At 41.0% G+C, this 22,122-nt stretch overlaps 1 protein-coding gene across 1 annotated transcript in view; it reads right to left on the bottom strand.

Annotated features, from left to right (window-relative positions):
- LOC122797651 (sorting nexin-13-like) overlaps positions 1-22,122 on the bottom strand; it is a 426,576-nt gene that overhangs the window by 157,863 nt on the left and 246,591 nt on the right. Inside the window, exon 2 of the mRNA XM_044066191.1 lies at positions 1,076-1,188. Within this exon, the coding sequence (XP_043922126.1) occupies positions 1,076-1,188 (113 nt within the window). The remainder of the gene's footprint in view (positions 1-1,075; positions 1,189-22,122) is intronic.

The following is a 22,122-nucleotide window of genomic DNA, read 5'->3' as shown; positions in this document are numbered from 1 at the left end:
TGGAAGGTAATGACCATTAAACAGATGTTTGGGTTTACTACTAACATGTTCCTTTAGTTTCAAGGCTTGACAGAGGAGACCTTGGCCAGCTATCATTAGCATGACTGCTGATATTAGGAGACTGTAATCAATACCATTATACAAGTCTAAGTTATATTCGGGTGGAAAATGTATGAGGTGCACGAGGATTGTTTTGCAACAAAACCCACACTTACAATTGGTTATTAATTGCGTCTTCAGTTACAGTTATAAAACCAGTCGCTTAATGCACCATCCTGTCAGAAAAGTCTTCTAGTATGAAATCTTCTTAGATATTGATCACCATTGCTACTCTATAATGAAAAGGACTGTATTTGCTGCACATCAGTCACCACAGCGGAGCCTTGACTGCGGTGGCTCAAACGTTGGTCCATGCAGTGTTTAAAAACCCTTGCTAACAAGGTCTAGACAAACAAATATGCTGCTTGTACACAACCTAAGTCAACAGCACCAAAAAAAAAAAATTTACAATAAAGGTCAGTTATGTATCACACATGCATACAAACAAATCTTGTTTCTTAATGTATGTTTGTTTTAGACTAAACATATTCTGGTGCAACTTGTTCTTTCTTCATTGACAGTACTTTACCTCTTCAAATATGTACGTTTTTAAACGTCTCTTGGTAACAATAATTTCACATCAACATGCATAATTCAAGACATCATTAGTTAGTTTTGCCCTGTAATTTCCACAGAATAGCAGCTAAAAACACAATGCATTAATTTCTTAGACATAATGAATATCTCTTGTGGTAAACAGCATTAACTCAAATGCAAACTGTATTTTACTATAATATTTACATACAATGTTTTCACTGCCTTACTGTACTTACAAAATGCTAAAAATAAAGTTCAACACTTTTCTTCTTTTTTACAGTGGGAGTGAAAGTGGCATGCACAGGCAGAAATTAGTTTCTGATAACCAAACAGTTTTGGAAATTATCACACAGGTTTTCTTTTTTGTAATCATTTATTAATCAGGTTTGTAATGTTAAACTTGTTTTTTTAAATGAATGAAACAAAAATGTGTACTTACCCTCCAACAAAGCAAAGGATATAAAATGCAAAATAAAAGATAGCAAAAGGTCCAAATGTTACTAGAAAAAGCACACCACCAAGGCCTCCCCATCCCCATATGGAAAGACTGGCCTGAAACGAAACAGAAATACAGGCAATTAGTAACACTGATTTTTAAAGCTACAAAATCAGTTGATGGCTAGTTATAACCATCTGGTGGATTTCCTCTTCAAACTCCTACAAGTATGATCAACAAAGCTAGCTTCCCATTAAAGTGTTCACTGTGAAAGTTTACCTTCTACAATACATAAATTCCACTACAATCAACAGATTCAATGCAAGTTGACATACGAGACAGAAATGTAGTATAGCTTTTACTTACCCTTTTGAAATGTGCTGCTTTTTTTCCAAAACAGTTTCAAACTTTGCAACTTAAGACTGCCTTTCCCGAAAAATGAACGGCAGAAGAATGCAGTGCTTATTAAACTACCAAACTTTTATCAACACCATATATGTTGCAAATGATTATTTGAAACATCCGTTGTTTAACTAATGTAACTGTACTCTCACATAAACTGTATATTTAATGTTGTTGTTGTTTGTCTTTCGGCTTTTTCCCGTAAGGGGTCACCACAGCGGAACTCCGGTCCACTAATGATTGGCAGTAGATTTTTACAAAACGCCGAGGTGCCAGCTCGATCCCCAACCTTCAAAGAAGGTACGCCCATTTATGCATGCATGTCTTTCGAACGCTACCCAGCCACGTGGAGGACATGCAGACACAGAAGGCACTCCCAAGCCACGCAGAGAATCAAACGGGAGAACCTCTTGCTGTGAGGTAACAACACTACTGCCGTACCACTGCGGCATAAACTGTATATTTAATACATATTAATCATTTCAAGCCCAAACAATGTAAATGTACTTCTACCACAGCCAGCCATTCATTTTACTGCACAGTAACCAGCTTATCAAAACAACTAATGATCAAGCCAGAGGATAAGTCAGGCAGACTGCCTACTTTTCTTTCAGTTGTGCATCACTGCTGGGATGAGTTCTCTTATGGCAGATACTGTCTGTCCACGCACTAAACAACCTAGAAATCACCTAGAAAGGAGAAAGTGAAACTCTCAGCATTCTCATACCTCTCACCCCTCCAGATTTTCGCAGAATGTCCAGACTTATGATTCATATTTGTTCTATCCCTCATAATAAAAAGTTATGTACTCACCATAACTTTCCATAAGTGCTGTCCATCTTTGCCTTCATTCTTACCATAATGAGTTCAGATCCGATCCTCAGATATGACTCTGTCTTACATACAAGCTCGAGGTCTTCCACTAGCTAGTGGCTAAACTATCTCAGCATGCACTAGGAAAGCTCCCCAGATCTTGTTTGCAGTTATAATAAAAAAATAGAAAATAAAGGCAGTTTAATACCTTGGAGAGCAATAAAGAAGGTCAGAGATTAATGATATCCATTTGCACTAATTCAGTCTCCCAGGAGTAAAAAGGCTGGGGGAAGGAAGGTGGGATGTAAGAATGAAGGTGAAGATGGACAACACACATGGAACGTTATGGTGAGTACATAACTTCTTTGTGTGTTGTTGTCCTTTCTCGCCTTCATTCTTATCAGGATGGGACAGCGTCCCTAGCACCATCTTTCTTAGGTGGCTCAAAGGAGAATATTCTTCAGAATGATGGAACCAAAGGAGGCCCTGTTCCTGGAGGCCAAATCGACTTTGTAATGAGTGATAAAGGTATGAGGTCTTGCCCACGTTGCCACAGCACAAATGGTATCAATTGGAAGTCTAGCCATAAAGGCTGAAGAGGTTGCAATGGCTCTAGCAGAATGAGCTTTACCTCTATGGGGATGATCTCTGTTTTGAGATTTATAAATGAAAATTATGCCATCTGAAAGCCATTTTGAAAGTGTCACTTTGGAGACTGGAGAATCTTTCTTTGAATCTGAATAATATACAAATAGTTGATCAGATTTTCTGAAGTCCTTAGTCCTGTGCAAGTATAAATGCAATTGTCTATGTACATCCAGTTGGTGTAACATGTATTCTGCTTTATTCTTGTAATTTGGATAAAAGCCTGGTAGTTCTACGGATTGGGTTCAAATTTGATTCTGAACATACTTTTGGCAAAAAGGACGGATTTGTTTGTAAGGCGACCCTGTCTCTATGGAACAGCAAGTAGGGGGGCTTTATTGACGAGGTTTGCAGCTCTAACATCGTCTAGCAGAAGCAATTGCTATCAAGAGAACAGCTTTCCATGCAAGAATTTGAGTTCACAAGAAGATGCTGGTTCGAACAGGGGAAAAAATTAAATGAGATTAAGACAAAATTTAAATCCCATGGTGCTGGAGCATCCTTGATAGGTGGTCCTAATAATAAGGTACCTGTAAGAAAGGCTTTGCATAGTCTGTGAGACATAATATTGAGTCCTGATTCACCTAAATGGAAACTAGATATCACTGATAGCTGAACTCTAATGGTAGCTGCGGGTGCACCTTCATTGAAGAGTTTGCCAAGAATTACAGTATGGAATTGACTGAGGAAGAAAACGTATCAATATGATTATGATAAGCCTATAATGAGAATCTTTTCCATTTGCTTCTATACATTTTTCTCATTGAAGCCTTATGAGAAGATATTAGAATGTGTTTAACTAATGGAGAGGTCAGGAAACCTAGCTATGGTTGGAATCGGAGCAGCCAAGCTGTCTGAAGGGAAGAATGGAGCATTCCTGATGCACGAGTCAGAAGGCCTGGAACTGGGTACAGAATCCAAGGCTCCTCCTGAAGATGAGGGGTCAGGAAAAGAAACCAGATTTTACGGACCAATATAGGGCGATGAATATCAAGTCCTTTCCCAAGCAACTGGCTTTCTGCAGAGGCTTGGGTTTTAAAGGGAAGGTGTAAAGGAGACCCAAGAGCCAATCGTGAACAAGTACATCCTTTGGTGATTCCCCCTGACGGGGGGATAAGAGCAAAATAGTTGCTGCATTTGGCATTCATGGATGTCGCAGAAAGGTCACAACAAAGCTGGCCCCACTTGTGGAAAATCTTTTCCACTACTTCTTGCTTTAGGGACCACTTATGAGGCATCAGAATTGCTCTGATGATTCTGTCCGCTATCGCACTGGATTTCCCTGGGATATGCACTGCTATCAGAAAGCATTGGGAGGTCGTCACCAACTCCCATGCACTTAGGGCCTCTCGACAAAGGGAGTAAGATTTGGTTCCTCCGTGTTTGTTTATATACCATACAACTGACAAGTTGGTCTGTCTGTAATGCTTGCAATGCCAGTAGCATTGCTCTCATCTCTAGGACACCGATGTACTAAGGGGCCTCATGATCCTGCCAAGTGCCTTGGACTGTCTAGCCCAGATAATGCTCCCCCCCTCCCATCTGATAGGCGTCTGTGGTCACTGTGGCGAATAGTTGGGGAAGTACAAATGGTCAGCCTAACGTCACATGAGTGGAGTAAACCCACCAATGAGGGCCTTTTTTGCACGATTCCATTATCAATATTTTGTGGGACACAGGCAGTTCCTGCATCGACCACTGAGTGGATAGTAGCCACTGGAGAATCCTCATGTGCACGTGTGCTAATGGGATCAAAGTTATTGCTGCTGCCAAGGTCCCAAACACTTTTAGGACTGTCCTTGCTTGTGCTTTTTCCTTTGTAAGAACACCTGACTTCATAGAACTTGTACTCTTTCTAGAGGAAGTCTGGTCATTATTGTTGTGTCCAATTCTGTTCCTATAAAAATTACACACTGAAGGTAGCAAGGCAGATTTCTCATAATTTATTGTAATTCCTAAGTGACAGCAGAGCTGCAAGGTGGCTTCTCACTTTTATGAGTAGATGCTCAGTGGTGGCGATTAGGAGCCAGTCATGTAAATATGGAAACACCTGGAATGTTGGGAGTCTCAAGAGAACCACGACTGCTGCCCTGCATTTGGTGAACACTTTGGGGGTTGTTGTGAGGCCAAAGGGCAGAGCTTAAAATTGGTAGTGACCGACTCCCAGCGGAAAGCACAGGTATCTCCGGGATCGTCTGTCCATTCTTATGTGGTGGTACACATCTTGGAGGTCTATCGAGCACATCCAATTGTCTTGTCCCAAAAAAGGGAGTGCTGACTGCAGTGTTACCATCCAGAACTTGGAATTTCTTGCAGATTTGTTTAGGTTGCGGAGATCCACAATTGGTCTCCAGTCCCCCATTTTCTTTGGAACTAAAGAATCTTGAGTAACTTCCGGATTCTATTTGGTCTGCGGGGACTGTTTGGATGACTCTCTTGTCTAGCAATTTTTGAATTTCTAATGTTGCCTGATCCCTTTGACTGGGTGGAACGTCTGGGATGTTTTTTTATGTTTGAGACAGGGAAGGAAAAGGGTATGGAGTAACCTCTGGATATGATGCTTTGTACCCAGTTGTTTTTTGTTATTTGTAGCCAGGCTTCTGAATGCTAAGATAAGCGACCCCCAACTACCTACAGAGATGGACAGGTGGGCCTCCACTCAGGAGTGCTGAAAGGGCTTACCAAAGAAAGATTCTCTGTCGTCCTGATTCTGCGGACCCCCTCTGCCACATGGTAGTTTTCCATTATTACTTACCCCCTTCTGCCCCTGGGGAAAGATTCACCATGTGTGCCCTGGAAAGCGCTCTGGGATTTTTCGAAACCACCTTTTTCCACTTCCTTTCTGACATTTGGGATATGGTCTAGTAGGTAGGGAAAAACGGACTACTACGGCAGAGAGAGTCTTTCCTTCTTGTTCATACCTGGTTAGTGTGTCCTTGACTTTGGGCCCGAACAGAGACGCGCCATCAAACGGTGCATTCACAAAAGAAGATTTAAAGGGTTCCGTGAAGTCACAGAAGCGCATCCAAGAATGTCTCCTTAGGGAAATTCCTGAACTTGCTGCTCTAGTCGCTCCATCGGCTGCATAAAAGATCAGTCTCATGGAGGAGTTGACCACTGAATTTAAGGTAGAGATCTGAGAGGAAACTTTCTCCGACAGCCCTTCAGCTGCTGAACCTTAGAGCAGGAGGTCTCTCTGTGATCTCGTAAAGTGGGTCAGATAATTCAGCGATCCAAGAGCAAAAATCGCTGAAGAAAAAATGTGCTTTCCATATCTGCCCATTGTGCGAGACTCCTTGTTCAATGGCTGGAACAGAAGATGTTGTTTCTGAAAGTTTCTTCTTGGTGGCTGCCACCCCATAGCATCTACTGGGACTACCTCAGTTAAGAAGTTTTTGTCTGAGGGGGAGGCGATGAACTTATCTGGCCTCCAAGGAACAGGTTCCATTGAATCTGGAGACTCCTACGCCTTTCAAGAAACTAAATCCATTAGTTCGTCAAAAGGCAGAGACACCCAAGTGGCGGAAGGATGAGATCCAAGAGCCTTCAGGTACACGGACTCCTCTGCTGAAGGGTTGATGGACTTCCGGTCGCCTCTCTGTTTAAGTATTTCTAAGATGTCTCCAAAGGAGTCCTCATCAGGAGGCGAATGTAGGGATTGTTTGGCTTCATCGAGGTCCATATCCGAAGTGACAGACTCCTCTGGGGAGTCTAAATGCTTTCTCTTAGATTGCCTCTTCCAAGGAACTTCTTCAGAGGGGTACTCTGGAGAGGTTTCAGAAGAGTGGGGGGCACCCTGTAGAGCATCCTGAGGCTAGGATCTCCGCTTCCCTGTGGATGCAAGGGTATAGAAGAAGGGTATAGAAGCAAACACTGGAGCCTTTGGGGGAAGAACATTTAGAGATTAGCGCAGAACTGCCTGTGGAAACAATACTCTCCTCATCACTTCAAAAGTCCTCCACCCTTGATCCGAGGAAATCCCTGGATCAGAAGAAACCGAGGGAATCCCTGGAATCAAGGATGATGGCTCCGAAGCTTAGGTAGGAGCCGAGCTCACCCGAGCCAATGCCTCAAGAGACAAGTTCGGATCAGACAACCGTATGATATGACTTGCCTCCCCAGACCCAACCAGAAAGTGTTGGCTCCTAGAATCTTCAAGCTCCGATGGAGCAGAGGACATCAGAGCAATGATCAGATCCGAAGATCCCGTAATAGGTCTCTGTTCAGAGGGTCCCACCAATATCAGCACTGGACATTCCAGCTCAGAGGTCCAAGGTCAGATTGGAAGACTAATCGAAGTAGAAGGGGAGGATGTGGTCTGATCCAAAGCCCTCTGGGTTGGATCTAATAACAGCTTGGCCAGTGTCATTAATAGCCTCTGTACCACTCGATCCACATCGTCATCAGATAGACTCCTGGAAGACTGAGTGGAGGGGGCTGGAGACTTGGAAGGCTGGAGTATAGGAAATCTAAGAGTAGGGGAGAACGGCTCCAATATAGGGGACCGGCTGCGCAACTTAAACTCCACCGGCACCAAGACTGATGGCGTCGGTGCACTAGGTTTCTCTGATCTGACCGTCTTTGGATCCGGTGAGGAAATTTTTGTAATTTTTTTGGAAGGCAGAGATGGATCACTGGAAGAGGAAGATCTCTTCCCAGATTTGTCAGATCTAGAGAAAGGAGACTATCAGATTTTTATGAAACTGGACATTCTTGTATTGCTTCCGAGAAGGATTTTTTTTTTAAAAGATCTCTAAGGATTCATTTGCCTTGTGATTGAAGGAATGACAAACTGAACAAGAATCTTGGAGATGGACAGCTCCTAAGTAGTACACACAAATACTGCGTCTATCAGTAAGGGACATTTTCTGTCCACATTTCCCACATTTTTTTAAAACGAGAAGGTTTCAAATTATTAGAGGACATTTTGAACACAAAGCAAAAAGGCTAGAACAGTTTTTTTTTTTTTTTTGCAACAGCAACAACAGTAACAACAAAGTACAGTTGAGTACATACCATAAATGTAGATGTTCGAGTGTATTCACTGTTGCAGTCATTACACTTGGGTTACCCTGCTGGCAGGCGACCCGTAGTCGGCCCGAGTTCCAAAGTCTTGGTCCGGCGTCGGTTGCTGTCACCTCTTCCCTGAGGTCAGTGCGCCAGGGGTATAAAAGTTGCAACCAACGCCATTTTCTTCAGCTTTTCTTGCTCCAGATGTCAGGTGCCCCCCTATATGGAGGCTGTAAAGATAAAAATATGCCAAACAATCATGCATATATTACTAAAAACATTTCCTTCTTCTAAAAGCAAATACACCACATAGGTTGAGAAGTACAGAATAATTCCAGCAAAGAGGGGGATGGTGGGTGGGTAACCAGGACTGCAACAGTGAATACACTCGAACATCTACACTTATGGTAGGTACACAACTGTACTATGTTCATCGTGTTTCACTGTTGCCGTCATTACACTTGGGTAGAATCCCAAAGCTGAGGTAGGGTGGCTGGGTCTAGATTGGATTTGGCGAGGCTAATAAGCCCTGCAGAACTGCAGTGGCAAAGCCTGCTCTGGATTTGGAGTAGAGAGGTAGGTGGTAGTGCTTGGTAAAAGTGTGCACTGAGCTCCAGGTTGCAGTTTCTAATATGTCTTTGGTTGGTACCCTCTGAGGGAAGCTGCTGAAGTGGCTGCTGCTCTGGTAGAATGAGGCCTAATGCCCTTAGGCTCAGATTTGCCATGTTGTGTATAACAGAAGCGGATGCAGTGTCCTATCTATTTCAAGATTGTCTGATCCTGCAGCATATACTACAAATAGTTGCTCAGTTTTTCTGGAAGCTTTTGTTTTGTCCAAGTAAAATCGTAGCTGCCTGTGTATATCCAAAGAGTGCAGAAGTCTTTCCCCTTTATTCTGGCCATTTGGGTAGAAAGTAGGCAAATGAATAGTTTGGTTTAAGGCCACATTGGAGATCACTTTTGGCATGAATGTTGGGTTCGTCCTTGGAGAAACCCTGCCCTGGTGAAAAATGAGGAAAGGTTCCACAGCCATCAATGCCTGTAACTCTGAAACTCTTCTTGCTGAAGTTATTGCTAGGAGCAGAGCAGTTTTCCATGACAAGAATTTTAGATCAGCTGTGCTGGCTGGTTCAAATGGAGGCAGTGTTAGTTTTTCTAAACCAAAATTGAGGTCCTAAGTTGGTACTGGTGCTCTCCTAGGGGGTCTTATATTCTTTGCCCCTCTGAGGTACTGTCGTACTAGAGGATGTGAAAAAATAGGAGGATCCATATTATAATGAGCCGAAATGGCAGAGGCATGGATTTTAATAGAAGAAAAAAAATAGGCCTTTGTCCAACATCTCAGTCAGGTATTGTAAAATCTGAGGCATATTACGGACCAGTGGGTTGAGCCCTTGTGCCTGGTTCCAAGCACAGAATCTCTTCCATTTTTCCGCACAAGATTTCCTAGTGCTGGGTCTCCTGGCTTCCAAAATTACATCCATAACAGCTTTAGAGAGAGGTGCAGTCTGAGTGGCTACATTATCTGCCATGCTGCCAGGTTTAAGGTTCTGAGTTGACTGTGCAGAATCTGATTGTTTTGCTGTGTCAGAAGATGAGGGATTTGAGGTAGAGGCCAAGGTGGGCCTTGGGACAAAATCTTTAGGATTGGGTACCAGTGCTGGCGTGGCCAGTCTGGTGCAATCAGGATCATTTTTGGATTCTCCTGTCTGACTTTTAGAAACACCTTGGTGAGAAGAGGCATCGGAGGGAAGGCATAGACTGTCAGGTTTTTCCAGTTGAAAGATAGAGCATCCACTTTCCATGCTTGAGAGTGATAAGTCCTTGTGCAAAATTTCTGTAATTGGCAATTGTGAGGGGAGGCAAAAAGATCTATGTCTGGGCGTCCCCATTCCCTTGTTATCATGTTGAACACTTATGGATTTAGCTTCCATTCGTGAGGATCCATGAGATTTCTGCTTAGTTCGTCTGCCAGTGTATTTTTTGTTCCTGGCAGGAATTGTGCTTGAAGATGTACCTGGTAGGTCAGTGCTGTGTTCCGCAAAGTCATGGCTTGTCTGCATAGGGAGTAGGAATGTGTGCCTCCTTGCTTGTTTATGTACCACATAACTGTGGTATTGTCCATCTTTATTAATAATTGCCCTGGATGTATTAGGTCCTTGAAGGCTGTCAGGGCATTCTGTACAGCTAGCATCTCTTTTTGATTGATGTGAAGATGCATTTGTTCCTTGGGCCACGTGCCCTGAATACATTTTCCTGCCATATGTGCTCCCTAGGCATAATCTGATGCATCCGTTGTTAATGTCTGCCTGGCTGTAGGTAAGGGGAAAGGCTGTCCCTTGTTGTGGTGACAGGCCTGGGACCACCACTGAAACTCCTGTTGTAGGCAGAGAATCAAGGTTATGAATGTCCCTAGGCTGTGACAATGCTGAGGTCAAACACTGTTTAGATACCATTGTAGTTTCCTCATATGCAGTTTGGCATATGTAATTAGTACAATGCAAGATGCCATGAAACCCAGGGCCTGCAGAATTTTTCTTGAGGGAGCTGGGTCTTTGTCACCATCATTTGAAAGTAATGAGTCAGTTGCCTTTGTTTGTCTGGCATGAGATAAGCCATCTGGGTAGTTGTATTTAAGATGGCACCCAGGAATATTATCTCTTGAGAGGGCACTAGTTTTGATTTCTTTTCATTTACTGTGTACCTTAGGCACATTAGTAATCTTTTTACAAACGCCATGTGCTTTAGAAGAATGTCCTTGCTCTCTGCTTGAATAAGGCAGTCGTCCAAGTAGGGATATATTTGAATTCCTTTTTGTCTGCAAAATGCAATTACTGATGCCAGGCATTTTGTGAAGACCCTGGGCGCAGTAAATAAGCCAAAGGGCAGTGCAGAGAAATGATAATAAATTGAGCCTGCTATAAATCTGAGGCATCTTCTGCACGATTGTCTGATTGGTACATGCAGGTATGTCTCCTTGAGATCCAAAGTAACTAGCCAAGCCTCTTTGCCCAGCATGGGCAAGAGTTGTTGTAGTGTTAACATTTTGAATTTTGGAACATCCAGGAAAGTGTTTAGGATTGAAAGGTCCAGTATTGGTCTCCATGCTTTGTCCTTTCTGGGTACTAGGAAAAGTTGTGAGTAAAATCCTTGGCCCTGTTCTTGTGGAACTTTTTGAATAGCTCCCATATCCATAAGAGCAGCAATCTGTTTTTGTGCCTCTGCCCATTGGTTTTGTGGCAGGTTTGGCATACCTTTTGGTTTTGGAAGCGTGTGGAAGTGGAACCTGTACCCTTGAGAAACTATATTCAACACCCATAGGTCTTGGGTGATCATGTGCCAATTTTTTGAGAAAAGTGCTAGCTTTCCCCCTAGGGGTGCTGTCAACTGGTAAGAGCTTGGCATTTGCAGAGGGAAGTCATTGTGACCGTTTCCTATAAGGTTGTGATTTGTCTTCTCCTCCTTTGGGGGCTGAATCACCCCATTGTTTAGGTCTGTAGGAGCCTTGGGGCTGAGATCTGCCTCTTGGGCTTCTGTATCTGCCTCTTTGTGGCCTGTCTGACACTGGAAAGGACCAATTTTTTGAAGGCCAGTTTCTGCTAAATCTAGGCGGCTGAACCTGTAAGAAATCTTTCACAGTTTGCATTGACTTTGCTTTATCCTCCATTTTCTTTAACACCTCTTCTGCCTTAACACCAAACAAAGTATCATGCTGTAGTGGAGCATCCAATAATTTCATTTTAACATGGTCAGGTAAATTTTGTTCTTTCAACCAAGCATGTCTTCGAATAACTGAGCCTGTAACTGCGGCTCTACAAGAAGCCTCTAATGAATCAAAACCACATTGCAGAGTATGCCTTCCCACTTGTTCAACTGCATGCAATAAATCCTGCATTTCTTTACTGTCAGGGCCTTCTATGTTTGTAACCATTTTCTGCTTTAACAATGACATGAGATACTGCTGATATTTAAGCATGTAAAACTGACAGTTTAAAGCTCTTACAGCTAAAGTAGCAGAAGTGTACACTTTTTTTCCCCCATCTGTCCAGAGCCCTGGAATCCCTATCTGAGGGGACAGGATTTTTGGCAGTGGAAGCTTTAACCCCTTTTGGACCCTGAGAAATAGTTTCTGGGTCTGCAGCGGGGTTTTTATAAAGAAATTTATGAGAGTCAGGGACCCTGTAGTACCTGTCTGGCTTTACTGATGCAGCGGGTAAAGAATCTGGAGACAGACTGGATTCAGAAAAAACATCATCAACAATATCAAGCACAGGGGGGACAGCTAAGGGCCTGTGCTGAGGCAATAGAAGGAAATCTCGGAGCCTTTTCTTGGATTCTGAGTAATCCAGGCTCTCCCAATGGAAATGCTCCCTCATGGTGTGCAGGGTTTCCCCAAAAGAGTAATCCTCAGGCGGTGAGGCTGAAGGAATGGACTCTTCAGCATCAGAGTCCTCATAGGGAGGGAGAGAATAGCCCTGGTCAGAAGAAGAAGCAGAAGAAATGGAAACCTGATCAGAGGAATCATAGTCCGTGTCTTGCCTAGGCCTTTTGCGAGGAGGGGGATGGGAGCCCCTGATTAAAGTAATAAGGTCTTCGGCCATTTTAAGCATCTGTTTCTTTGGCATGGATGACTGTTCTGGAGAATGCTGTACTTGTTTCCTTGTCTTTAATGGTGTTTTTGACTTTGCCTTTGCTGCTGTAGTTGCTTTAATTGTAAGCTGTGAAGGTCTGAAAACACCCTCAGAAGCCGATACCTGCTCAGCGGCTCCGGATCCATCTGAGGGTATATTTTCCGTAGGCCCAATACCTTGAGTTTCCACAGGCCTCGTGTCTCCACATGGCTGTCGGTTGCAGGTGTCAGGGGCTGCGAAAGCGCCTAACTGAGAACCGGCAACTGGCCTAGAAGAGGCTTCGTCGGTTTTGGACCTTGGATGCCTGTCTTTTTCTTTGTCTTTGCGTTTTTTATACATTCCGGTCGTCAGTTGTTCTGACGGCATTATGTAATTAAATCTTCGTCCAAAATAATGTAAAGCAAAATCAAACAGACGTTTTGTAGTGCATTTATTGAATCTAGGACAAAACCGACTAGTAACGTTGTGGTCAGGGCCTAGGCAAGGAATACAGTAAGAGTGAAAGTCCTTATGAGGTATTTGCTTCCCACAAGAAATACAGTTATTAACTTTTACTGACATCGGTCTGGAGCAAGAAAAAGTTTCCCCAACGGGGTACTTCGCTTTATTGAAGACTTCGGTTCTGAAATTCAATTTTGAAAATCTCAGGAGTCGGCCGACCGACACTTGCGAACTGCTTATGCTTCGGGCACTGCGCGGCAAGAAAGGCAGAAGAAAATGGTGTCTGTTGCAACTTTTATACCCCTGGAGCACTGACGTCAGGGAAGAGGCGACAGCAACCGACGCCGGACCAAGACTTTGGAACTCGGGCCGACTATGGGTCGCCTGCCAGCAGGATAACCCAAGTGTAATGACTGCAACAGTGAAACATGAACATCAATAATTCAACAATCAACTACAAATGCAAATGAAAGGAAAAAAAGGAGGGCACAGCCCTCTAAGTTAAACAGGCCAGGGGTAAAGCGGTCCTCTAATTTAACCGAACTTGAACAAATTTGAGAAAACAATAAAGGTAAGAAGAGCCCTCTACCTAAAATGGGCTAGTAAAAGGTGTTAGATAGAAGCCGGGATAGAGAAAATAAGGCCTAACAGAAACAATGGCCAACAGTAGAAAATATCAGCAGAAACAAAGCGGAATTAACAAACTAGCATCAAACTAGTTATGTAAAGCAAAGGTAATTAAGAATAATTAGAAATAAGCAATTCTCAATAGTAGTTACAACAATAAAGGAGTATACTTAGCCAAAGTCAGTAGAAAGCATCTGATCTTTTTTAGTGGCAAACAAGATCTGGAAAGCTTTCCTAGAGCATACTGGGATACAGTTTGCCATGAGCTAGTGGAAGACCTCGAGCTTGCATATAAGGCCGAGTAGGGTCAGAGGATCAGATCCGAACCCATCCTGGGAAGAATGAAGGCAAGACAGGATAACAACACATTTTGTGGTTTTCTAGCAAGCCACTGAGAAATGAAATGACAGACATTTGAGTTCGACTTCATATCCTTCAGAAAATGCATACTAACACATCTGTTATTCTAACAACTTTGTAAACTTTTAAAAGCAATATTAAAAAATTGTCATTTTTGGGCTTTTGCCCCCCCCCCCATTATTTTTGCCTTTGTCCAAATTTCTTGTACTAAGAGGCTGTGGGGGGAGAGAGAGAGAGACAGAATCTGTTCTCCTCTGAAACACTGATAACCGCAAGACATCTAGTACCAGTGACATCAATTCCTGAATGTAGGAACAGAACTTTGAAGAGAAATGTCACTATTTGCAGTTTTTTGTAACTGGGTGGGGGACTAAAGATGTGCAAATATGTCATTTACCATTAACTGTAAATGTTCAAATACAGGATTATTGCTGTAGTGCTCATGGCTAGTATGGTATATAGCAAACAAGCGAGTATAAGCCATTGTTTTCTTCTTTTTCTATATCTTTTTTTCCAAAGTGCCTTCTGCCCATCACACCTCTCCAATCACACATGGGACAATTTGTTGCCTGACAGAGAAGAACTACCCTTACAGATTAACTAAGGTGTGAACCTGTATATGGGGTAGTCATCTAGGCAGGCAATTGGAAGGAAGAGGTGCTTGCTCTGTCACCAGCATCCTGGCAAGGCAGAACATTTTTAGTTACAGACCTACTGCTCCACCTGGTGCTGGAGTACACAGCTGTATCTCAGCAGGGACTCCTAATGCTCCCATCACATCCACATAAGTGATCTCCCTTATAGGCAGGAAAGGAGCAGCTATCACATAAGCTTGGGCATCTACAGTGCACTCCATCACCGTCAAACCTTCGCCTCACACCATCAGTATGGCAGGAAGAATCAACAGAGACACCACTTCCCTCCCTTCCAGGACAGACGTATTTTATTCTCCTTGCCAACCAAGTCAATTAAGCAAGCTAATAGTCAAACTCAAGTCATCTGGGACACAGTGAGGGATTTATCCCTGTACACCAACAGGCTGGCTTAAGTACGTTTCTTGTTCTCTGTTTAGCACAGCAACATCCCTATGACTATAAAATGGTTCCCTATTACATCCTCGAAGACACACTTAGCCGAATACGTAAACGCCAACATGTCTTCATCGAACCGCATAAACATCTATCATCCTGAAGTGCGAAATCCAAAATGTCGAATCATCATGGTTGGCCCTTCCGTGGTACAACTCCGTAAGGTAAGTGCGCAATAGTTACGGACCTTAGGGTTAGGGTGCAGGTTAAGGTAAGTGCATAGATGGTGGTATATGCAAGATTTAGTGTAGGGTTAGAAGTAGGGTTTAGTTTAGGGTTAGAAGTAGTGTTTTGGTTAGTGTATGTATGTGTTTATTTAGTTTGTTTGGGTAGGTAGTATGTAGCAGGTGGTGGGGTGGGACAACTATGATGGTTCAAGCTTTTGAATTACTTGGTTTAGGTCGTTCGGTGTATTCGTGGTTCACGGAATATGTGTCTGTGTTTATGTATTCGATTACTAAGGCTTTCGAGCTTTCAATATAGACCCCTATAAAATTAGGAGAACAAATGTCCTCAGTAATATATTTTAAATTACTGCTGTCATACATATATACAAAGAACACCTCCTTCAACATATCCCCAAAAGACAGTCATCTGTACACAAATCCCCAAAAGACAGTCATCTGTACACAAAGCTGATGTCAGACTTGAGAGGAAAATGAAAATATTACTCGTAGTAATATACTCCAACTTGTTTTTCCTATAGCATAACATTTCCCTAGACAAACTGCAATAACCTTCTGTGCAAACCTCTGAAGTTTGATTGGAAAGGAAATTAAAAGAGTGTCAAACTATCCACAGTCCACTCCAACAAACAAATACATACGTACAAGCTAAAGAGACCTTCTGTTCATCCCTCTGAGATGGGCCAGATTTACACTAGGTTGGATCTCGGACAAAGAGTGAGACTATGCTACCCTTATTAAGCCTGTTTAAAATCTGTGGAGGCCACCAGATCCTCAGAAGCTTAGAGTTTAGAAGCATCATGATACATTTTATGCATTTTCAAAAGTAATTATTTGATAATTATCTTTTTTACTGGTAGCCATAAAAGTTACATATGTACCCACCTATACTGTGTCCAAAGATGAAAAATCTGATTTTTTCACAAAACACACGCGCGTGTGTATATATGTACACACATACATATATAATACAAAATTATATGTGCGTGTACATATACAATATATATAATGTACACACACAAAAAAAAAAATATATATATATATATATATATACACACACATACACACACACATACATATTATATATATATATATATATATATATATATATATATATATATATACACACACACACACACACATACTGACAGTGCCGCTGACAAGGCCAGTCTGTCATAAGATGCAAGTGCACACAATTTCACTGCATGCTTATTTACACGCAAACTACAGGAAACCAGAACATCTGACTAAAACCCACAGTGACACAGGAAGAATATCCAGATATTCCACAAAAGAATCCAGACTCAGGATCTCAATGAGAGAGTAAAGCACTGTGACAGCGCAACACTACTTGCTGCTTTGTTGTGCTAATGATTAGCTGCCTTCACAACATCCTGACCAGACAACCAAAGGTAACCACTTACTGTATACAACGTTAACTTCTGTGACAAACGTACATTATGGACAATCTGTTACTATTGAATACAAAGCAATGCATTGTCCTGCAAAATACACACATGCACAAGCCTTAACAATGATCAGTTTACACAACGTATTACATTTGCAATCGAGTGTAAGACTGCTTCCTACCAAGTCAGTTCAATAACTGTTTAGCACTGATCAACAGGGGTAAGTCACTTTTCTCCATAGAACGTGTCCATGCCCTTCAACTGCAGTCACTTTGGCTATGTAATCCTCAGATGGCCATGATAAAAAATACTTACTTTACACAAATGCACACTAGCCCCCTACTGTCAGATTGCTTAAACTGAAAAAAAAAACATCAAAAGAATCAGCTTCATCCACAAAGAGCCCTTTCTCAGAAGTTACTGTCACTCTGTTGACTGTATGTAACTCAGAAATCTGAGTTTTATAAAAAAAAAAAATGAACAATGGTAACAGTAATGTAGTTCAGCTTTGTTTCACACAGACAGTAATAATGGTAAAGTATTTCAGCTTGCTTCACACAAATCACATTGCTTATTATTCTAGATTTGCTGTATGAAACAACAGCGTGATTCATTTAATCCACAGACAATCCCAAGCTGTACCCAGAAATTACAACAGATGCAGCAATGTAATAAAATTAAAAACAATAAAATAGCAATTACAGTAATGTAAGCCAACTCAGTGTCACATAAGCAGAGAGTTTATAGCCAGCCAAAAAAAAAATTAAAGCAGTTTAACGATACAAAGCTGTTCATTGGCCAAAATATATGGTTACCCCTTGATAAAAAAAATGTGCATGCATGCGTTTGTGTTTGTATGAATGTAATGTATGTATGTATAGACATCCAGCGACGTGAACCTTGGCTCTAGCTGATTGTCACTGCTGAAGTGACACTCCAAGCTCATGTGTAAAATTGGGAAAAGGCGAGGATGGATGGATATACATACATACATGCACACACTTACACATAAATACATAGCTACATACACAGCATGCAGATTTCCCCCCAAAATGATTACATTTTGTTTTGTGACCTTCAGAGTGTTGCTGTGTTGCCTAGCTACTTCCCAAGGTTGTAGATAGTTTAGGTTGAATAATTCTGTGTTGATAAAATGAGAAGATTATTTACAGTGGATTCAAGAAACAATACTCACTTGTCTCATTCATGTCTGAATCTAACTGCATGACAGGACAGCAAAACCCTGCAAATTCAAGAATCGGAACATCAATCAACTATCCAGAGGCAAGCAGTAGGGCTTCCAGCTGTTGTGAGTTGAGACGTCCTATGGTATTACGTCATGATTTCAAATAATTGTGTGCTGATTATGTGACATTTGAGTATTTATCGTGGACTCCATTTCAATCTCTATACCAAGAAGCACTTTACAGGTAGCAGTATTACATAGGTATATGGGGGCCTAGGTAGACATGGGAAAGCATGCCAAAATGTACTGGCATGGTTTGCTGATTGTTCTTTACATGTATCCTGGGTTGTGCTTCTTGAGTGTGTATTTGTTTGGGGTCAAGTATGACTGCTAGCATCTCAATTACTTTACATATGGATATTAAACCCCCAAAATATCAAACATCTTGGGGGGAGGTCAATGCTCAAAATAGCAACACTCTCAAGGTTGCAAAACACAAAAAATATTTCTGGGGGAAGGACAGCAAGCTCCCCCTACACCACCTGATATGGGGGCACACATCCGCAAATGCACACACACCAATTCTGAAATCCCACAAAGTTGGATATTGAGGGGGAAGTGAGGAAAATGCAACACTCACCATCTCACTTCTCAGAAGATTACTGGCTCTAAGAGGATGCTGGTGAGCTTTTATGTCCAATGGTCTGAAAGTTTATCATCTATACAGAGATGAAGAGTAGGGCATCCTTTTGTGTTGTCTATCTGGTAACTATCTTAGACATTCTGCAAGTCAAGTTACTACTATCTGACAAACAAGGACACCCTATTGTGTATTGCAAGATAGTTATACAACACATGGAAAATTGATTTAGAGAGACTGCCAGCATTCTGCCACAATGGCTAGACACAGAGACCAGCATGACAGAGTGTAAAGCATTCCTCACGTTCATTATCTTCTCTGAGAATAAGTGATAATGGGAGTTTGGTATGCAAAACGAGTTGCATATGGGTGCCATGATCCACCTTAAGGTCCCACTAAGGGTTGGAGGTGCACCTCTCAATGGGGCTTCTCATAGTTTCATCATGCATTTCTGCTTAAAAGCATCACCAAAGAATATGACAGACACTCGTGGCTACATCAGTATCTGCAGTTAACAGTGCCATGCTTGCATAGTGTTATGTGTATCATAATCCAGCATATGAAAACTTAGCAATGTTTAAGGAGGCAGGTGGGGTGTTTTAAGAAGTCTGTCCCTTTGTCTTCTGATGTGTTCCACCATAGCATGCAGTAAGCAATTTGCCTCATGTGAGATGTCTCCATGGATGATACTAGTATACACACTGGGAAAGCTGCCACTGGGTGCAAAGCTATGGGCCAATTGCCTCTGCACATGCAAATTGGGTGTGAAGTTCAGAAGATGGTATGAAAAAAACACTGTCAATTAAAACCTATTCCTAAAATGTTACAATTTTTCTTCAGTGTTAATATTAAATGTGACATTGTTTATTAAGATGTCTAAAACATATAGGATTATAAGAGCAGAGTTTATTATACTGGATTTACATTTTGGAATTATTCAACAAAAATTGATAATGAAGTTTTTTCAGATGTAAATTAAAATATTATATTCTTAAAATCTGCAGGAAAATCTACATCTTCACTTTACTGGAACATATATATACATGGAAGTACTTTCATAAAGTTCTTTTTAACTCCTTATAAGTTGCACTAATGCATAAATCAGAAAAAATAAATTGCTGAAGATATACTGAAGTCCTTGATGCTGATTGGGTTCATATGGTAATAGAATGTAAAATATATTCCTTTTGGATGGAATTCCGAAACTTTGCTCAAGCACTGTGATCAGGTAATTGTATTACCACTAATTATCTTATTTAATGCCCAATCCCAAATTCTATTCCAACTTCACAATTGCCTCTTCTTTGGTCTATACTGGCTATAGTTAGCAAAGTTATTACAAAGAATTGGAAATAATTGTTAAATGTAAAAATGAGAACTCCAAATATCACTCAACAAAATATCTTGGCAAAAACTAAGCAATTTACTGGAAAAGTATTAATGGTTTAGTTTTGCATAACAAACTTGTTATGAACTTTTGCAAATGGGGACACAGTTAGGTTTTCAAATGTTTGTTTTTTTTGTTTACTATCTTTAAAATCTACTAAAAAGATTAAAAAAATATATATATTAAATGTTTTACAACAAAGCCATGGTGAGGAATTAAATATGTTTTTAAATATGCCTTTTTCTGAATACTTTTTATTGACTCCCAAACCTACTGACACACCACCTGCCACCGTTCACCCATTTTGGTCAAACTGGTGAGGTTATGATGCGTCTCTCATTCAGAAAGCCACTGCCAGCTTATAGGAAAGTTTGGCTACACCTTCAGTAAATGTATGCATTCCCACCTACACCTGATGAAGGTTGCAGCACATATGCACTCTGGCAGAGCAAAGATCATAATCCTTTGTCCTGACTTTCTGCACACCATGTATCTTTCATCTCCAGTAAGAGTCAGCATTCAAACTGGAAATACTTCCTTTTCTCTGCTGAGTATGGAGAACTGTTGCCATTCTGTTATAATCAGTTGACAATTTTGAAAGAAATGATAAAACATGGGGAGAATATGTTTTAAAACAAAAGACTGTATTGAGTACTCAAGTGTCGGATCACTTGCAGATGACATCACTGAGTAAGTACAGATTACAAAGGTTATAATCATACATATCATTGCAAGTGCGAAAAACAGAGAATCAAAAGTAGTAAAGGGTTTTCAGGATATTTTTGGCAAAGACAATGCTAATGAATGTGGGGGAAAAACTAAAAAGGGCTGTATGTAACAATATATACAGTCTGACAAAAGACATAGCTTAAGTACAAATAAAAGTGTATGAAGCTGACCATTTGTTTTACTTGACAAATCTGATGCTAACTGTTTAGGGTATACACAGGGGTCTAACCAGAAATCCATAAAAAAGGAAATAATGTAAAGATTAAAACACAGGATTTCAAAAAGAAGTCATCCAACTTTTGTTTTTATGGGAAAGGTAGGATGAAATATTGGATAAATGCACGGCAAAGAAAATAAGGAAGCTGCAATGGTGCAAAGAAAGTGTAATGACCATAGTAAGAAAAGAAAACAGGAAGAAAATACAAAGGATATGAAAAAGATTTAACAAAAAGTATATCATAAAAGGTAAAAAATGGTACACTGAGCTAATAACTAACTAAACAAAAAATATTATATGAACATTTTACTAAGAACTGTTAAGTAACTGAAAGTTGCGAAAAGTATACAAGTTGAATGAAAAGTAAATTATAGGACTTCACCTAGTTAACATATGGCAAGCTCCAAGTAAAAGATGAGATGGAAAATATACAGTAGAAAGTGAGAGATCATGCTAAGAAAATGAATAAAGTCTGCATCTATGAACAAAGGAGCATGAAGTATGTTTGTGGGGTCTATATCACATTACTGAACTCTTAAAAGTTCAAGCGTCATATGGTCGACACCATATGATTGAACTTTTAAAAGTTTGAATGTTTCAACGGAGATCTCCGTACAGTGCAGAATGGGAAGATTTCCCTTTTCTGCACTGCAATGCAATGTCAGAGTTGGTATATTTAAAGAGTGGGGGTATGGGAGGCACAGCTCCCCATGTGGGGGTGTGTGAAGGGGGGCTTGCCCCCTTCTTAAACCATTCAGGTAGGGGTTTTTCTTTGGTTTATTTATTTTTTACATTTTCGAACTTTTAAAAGTTTGATCATATGGTGTCAACTTTTAAAAGTTTAATTATGTAATATAGACGCTGTTTGTGTGCAGTGCAGAGTACGTCCTAAAGAAAGAGGAAAGAATAAATGTGACAGAAATAACTAATGCAAACGTGAATATTATGCATGAAGACAGCACAGCAGAGGAGGGTAACCATGAAACATGGCAGCAATGTTTCTGTAGACACACGTCTCGTATGAAATTACAAGTGTGGGTATACATAAAAAAGGAACCCTAATGTGGTAACTGTAAGAGACTTGAACATTTTTATACACATGGAAAATAAAGACAAAATCTAACTAGTGTGGGGAAGCACTATTTTGTTAATAGTTCTGACTGTTTGGATGACTTAATTACTTAAAATGTGAAGGCAAGGAATCAGCTGATATATGCAAACAATATTTTAAAAGAAGCCCCATTGCTTTCCCATAACTTACCATCAGCTCAAGCAGATGG

Source organism: Protopterus annectens, chromosome 3.part1 (genome assembly GCF_019279795.1).
Source record: "Protopterus annectens isolate FY-2018-M chromosome 3.part1, PAN1.0, whole genome shotgun sequence".
NCBI classification, from domain to species: Eukaryota; Metazoa; Chordata; order Ceratodontiformes; family Protopteridae; genus Protopterus; species Protopterus annectens.
Note: the sequence above shows the minus strand (reverse complement) of the source record. Positions and strands in the feature narration are given on the sequence as shown.